The sequence below is a fragment of the Populus nigra genome, chromosome 2 (assembly GCF_951802175.1).
Source record: "Populus nigra chromosome 2, ddPopNigr1.1, whole genome shotgun sequence".
NCBI lineage: Eukaryota > Viridiplantae > Streptophyta > Magnoliopsida > Malpighiales > Salicaceae > Populus > Populus nigra.
In genome coordinates, this window is record NC_084853.1 from 39,929,549 (window position 1) to 39,934,030 (window position 4,482).

At 31.0% G+C, this 4,482-nt stretch overlaps 1 protein-coding gene across 1 annotated transcript; it reads right to left on the reverse strand.

Moving 5' to 3' along the window:
• Positions 1-208: 208 nt before the first annotated feature.
• On the reverse strand, positions 209-1,716 carry LOC133681694 (stress response protein NST1). Its single transcript, XM_062104803.1, has 3 exons — positions 1,411-1,716; positions 1,057-1,166; positions 209-690 (listed from the first exon to the last, which is right to left on the reverse strand). Exons 1-3 carry the CDS (start codon positions 1,592-1,594, stop codon positions 391-393), a joined length of 594 nt encoding a protein of 197 aa, XP_061960787.1. The 5' UTR covers positions 1,595-1,716; the 3' UTR covers positions 209-390.
• Positions 1,717-4,482: the final 2,766 nt, after the last annotated feature.

Here is a 4,482-nt window from a genome sequence, read left to right on the forward strand (position 1 = left end):
GAGTTTGTCATCTGAATCTTGCTTTCGCGGGTAGGGCTGAAGAATTTGGTTCTATGTACCTGGTTAATCATGTAGTACTGTTTTTCTTTGCTCAAACGACTTCGTAATTGTTTATTTCTAGTGCCAGTAAATGCCTAAATATGCTTCCATATTGTAGTTCATGCTATTGCTATGAAGATTGTGATAATACCACGACGAATCATTGGAATTTTGAGTAAACAGAGTACTTTGCCTTGTGATTCCATTAGAATGAATTTAATTTCCTGCTATCATCTCATCTCAAGCAATAACACTAAATACTCAGAAACTTCACCAGTTATTTAGTCAAGTGAGCAAGCATGGTGCAAGTGGCCAAGGCAAAACAAGAAGACATGTCAGCTCATCTCTTCACTAGAGATTTTTGTCAGTTGAATTTTCATTGGAACTTTGAACTAACTGCAAGAGATGCTCAATCCTGTACTTCATAACAGGCTGACCATGACGGGTCTTCTTGAACATCTTCTCCCTCGCAGCTTTTCTACGGGACTCAGACCTCTCTCTTTCTTCTTTCTTTGCTTTTAGAATCGCCTCTCTTTCGATCCTTGCCTTCTCTTCCTCTTCACGCCGTTTCTCATACAATTCTTTCAAGCTATTCTTGCTCCTCTTATTCTTATTCATCATCTTGCTACCTTCCCGATTCTCATTCTCGGCCTGTAAAAGCAATTGAAACTGTAAATGACTCGTTCGAATTTGACTTTCATGTTAATCTTGAAAGCAATTATACACCAAAAACTTCACTGAAAATTTTGAAGTTCTAGAGCCCATTTGCGCTGCATTTCTAATCAACAAGACATAAATTCTCACTAAATCACACTAAAACAAATGGAACTAACAGTGAAATCTCAATTTCCAATCTAGGACACGAGCCCAGATTGAAGCTCTATAATCATCTAATAAATTGTAAGAAGAACACGATGAAATACTTTGCAATGATGGTATTTATTAAAATAAACAAGATATTTTCGGCGAAGCAAGAAAAAAAAGAAAAGATTCAGGTCCAAAGAAACGATCTCACACCTCTGATGGTCTTACATCCGAAGGGAGCTCATTCGGCTGATGTTGTTGCTTCAACTTTTTCTTAAACTTGCTCACGTACTTGGCATTCTTATAAAACTCCCTTTGCTTCTCTGATGCGAAACAGAGAAAAAAAGGTCAAAAAAAAGCAGATCGTCTCACATTTCATAACAAAATTGAAAACATCGAACTACCCCAAGTATACGTTCAACATCTTCTAACGTCTTATTTAAGAACAAAAAATGTCAGAAAAAAAAAAGCAAACCCACTAAAGTTGGGAGCTTGATCAACCATTTTCAACAAGCATTAAACAAAACCCAACCATTTAATTTAGAAAAAAACGATAAATATACATACTTAAAAGGGCAGGATTGGAGAAGGAGGAGGAAGTGTTGGACTTGGCATTAACGAAGGCTTCAAGAGAAAGACCGGCGGCTCCTCCTAATCTCTTCATGTTTTTCTTCCTTTTGTTCATCATTGATTTTGGTCCATTGGTTTTCTCCCTATCGTCTTCTCTATTGCTGGGATTTTTCTTCTTCATTCTTCAATGATTTTTCAGAAACCCTAATTTTGCTCTTCCGCTTTTGTCACCTCGTCGTTCTAAATTGACTTTCTGGCTCTGGCGCAACGCTTTCGGCAGAATCGTTGCCGTTTAATAGGATTCGGTCGATGCAGTTTAAAAATTAGGGTAAATTTCAAATTTCTCCATAAAGTTTATGAGGTGTTGCAATAAGACCTTAATACTTTGTCCTTTCTTAATACCCCCTCCAAGTTTGAATTATTTTCGATTTTCCCTTTACAAACTATTCTTGTCTCAATTAACCCCTAGATATTTTTAAAAAGGTCTCTATCAAACACTCTCACACGCGCACAATCATGTTCCAATTTAAAAAAAATGGCCTCAAGATATATCTAAGAGCTATCCAAATACCACATAAAATCCAAGAATTAGTATAACCACCGTCCGTCCTAAAGATTAAAAAAAAAAAAAGGTTTCTTTTCTTCTACAAATTTATTGCACCAGCAACCAATGATTCCGTTAGAATTACAATTACAATTTGGACAAAAATATAATTTAATGTTTTTATTATTTTTTATATTAATCTTCACTTCGATGATTCAATAAGAACAATCATGAAGTCGGGAAACTTGGAATGAACTGTTTAGAATCTCCCCAAACTAATTTTCTTACACGTTATGTTGAAAACTTGTGGTTTGATTTTAGCTTCAATTTAAAAGCATTATTTAATTAGTTTTTATTTTGAAAATACAATTGGAAAGAGAGAATATTATTTATGATGTTCTAAAAACCCAACTAGTATAGAAATAATACTCCTAGGTTGGATAATCGGTTAAATAATTGATTTTAATAATCTCCGATGCTTAAATAAATATTTTTTTAGAGAGAGAAAATATAAGATATTCTAGAGAGAGATGCTCTGAAATTATATATGTAATGGAGAATGAAAATTGTGATCCTTTATTTTTAAGACATATAGTGTATTTATAATCTATAAGTCTTGTTTTTTTATAAAGAGAATGATATGAAATATAATAATACCATGATAAAATTTAATAAGAGATAAATATACCTTACATCTATATTAATGTTTGATGAGAATATCGTGTTATCCTAATCATATTCCTATGATCGCGAGATTGACAAGTTAACGTGGGTTAACTCATATTTTTTTTGTAGCTTTTTTAATCATATTTCTTTTTTCATTCCTTCAACATTGAATTATTTGATGACTGAGCTTTATGATTTTATTAAGTTTGTTTTCAAACACGGTTAGCCCAGTATCATGACTAGTTTAGAGATTTTGCGTCTTGACCTGGGCGGGCTCGAATAGACTTTTTTCAACCTTCTTCTAATTATATATATTTTTTAAATTTTTATCCTTTAACATTTTATTTGATAAAAATTAAGCTTCATCTTCATTTTCTTTTCGTTTTTCTTTTTATGGATTTATCACACTTCATTTGATTTATTAGGAATTGATCCTTGTAATATTTTTTTTGTTTTCTTTTCTATGTAATTATCCTAGTCTTATATCCATGGTCGTAGAGTTTATGATTTAACCCGGTTTAACCATGGATCCTTTTTTTGTTGCTTTTAAAATTTTTTTCTCTAGTTTTCCCTTCAACATTAAGTTATTTAGTAATCTATATAGGCTAAGATCAGGTTATTTTTAGTTTTTTTTTTGTTAATTTATTTATTATTGCTGTATTTTTTATTTATGTTATTTAAATCACTAATAGAATCAATAATCATTTAACCTGCGCAATCCAACTTGAACCAATCAGACTGCTTGGAAAATTGAAAGAAATTTTGGAAATAAAAATTTTGTTCAAAACAAATGACAATCAGTTTGTTTTCGTTTTGCTAATGTTGCTTCTTTGGAAGAACACAAATGACTTTTTAAGAACATTTTCTTTTCCAAGTCCAAAACAAGTACTAAATGGCCCATCAAAGAGTTTAACAAAAAAAACCTAAAAGCCATGAGAGCGTACCATAAACCTTAAATATATTGCACTGTTCATTCGAATACTGAAGTTGCGCAAAGAGGCTTATTCATATTTTTATTTTTTTGAACAATTACGTGACTGAATTGCCTTAAAATATAAAATTCTAAGGCTTGTTTCAAGGATATTTTAGTTTTTTTTATCATTTTAGAAATAATTTTAAGGTTCACTTAGGGGTTTTTTTTGTAATTTTTTAAAGTTAAATATTATTTTTTAAAAAAAATCATTGGACAACCCCTGTACCTTTCAAGCAGCCCGTTAGGGATCATTTGATTACCAAAGTCCACCATCCACGATGGTTTGGAGCAACGCGTCATCTCCTTTGTGGTGGTGGGGTTTGCATATACGATGGAGGTGCAGTTGGGTTTCAATGATTTTTTTTGATTTTTTTTCAATATCACCCCCTTGTTATTTTATTTTTTTAATCTAATTTTAGTTTTTATTTTTTTAATTGTTATTTTCTTATCATTTTCTTGATTGATTTATTTATTTTTCAAATTTTATCCCTCAACATTTTATTTTATTTAATTTTTTTATCCAATTTTGATTCTCATTATTTTAATTCCTATTTTTTTTATCATTATTTTATTTTAATTTATTTTTCAATTTATTCCCCAATTATTTTCTTTCATTTAGTTTATTTTAATTTATTTTTCAATTTATTCTCTAATTATTTTCTTTCATTTAGTTTTTATATTATTTTTGGTTTGATTGCTATTTTTTTTTATGATTGAAATTTTTACCTCTGATTTTTTGCGTGTCTGTCTTTCTATATGGTAATTTCAGTCTGATAACCTTGCTCCAACTTAAGTTTGCTCCAAAAATCTGACCTGACCCTGAAGTTAAGCCGATAAAAAAAGAGAGCACAGAACAGCTTGATGAGCCTCTAGGCTGACCGAAAAA

Bases quoted from the DNA above. Each gene is read 5' to 3' on its own strand.
- LOC133681694 (XM_062104803.1), bottom strand. From the start codon at position 1,594: ATGAAGAAGAAAAATCCCAGCAATAGAGAAGACGATAGGGAGAAAACC. The intron at 1,167-1,410 runs GTATGTATATTT...GTTTCGCATCAG, and splicing joins CTCCAATCCTGCCCTTTTAA to AGAAGCAAAGGGAGTTTTAT. The intron at 691-1,056 runs GTGTGAGATCGT...TTGCTTTTACAG, and splicing joins CGGATGTAAGACCATCAGAG to GCCGAGAATGAGAATCGGGA.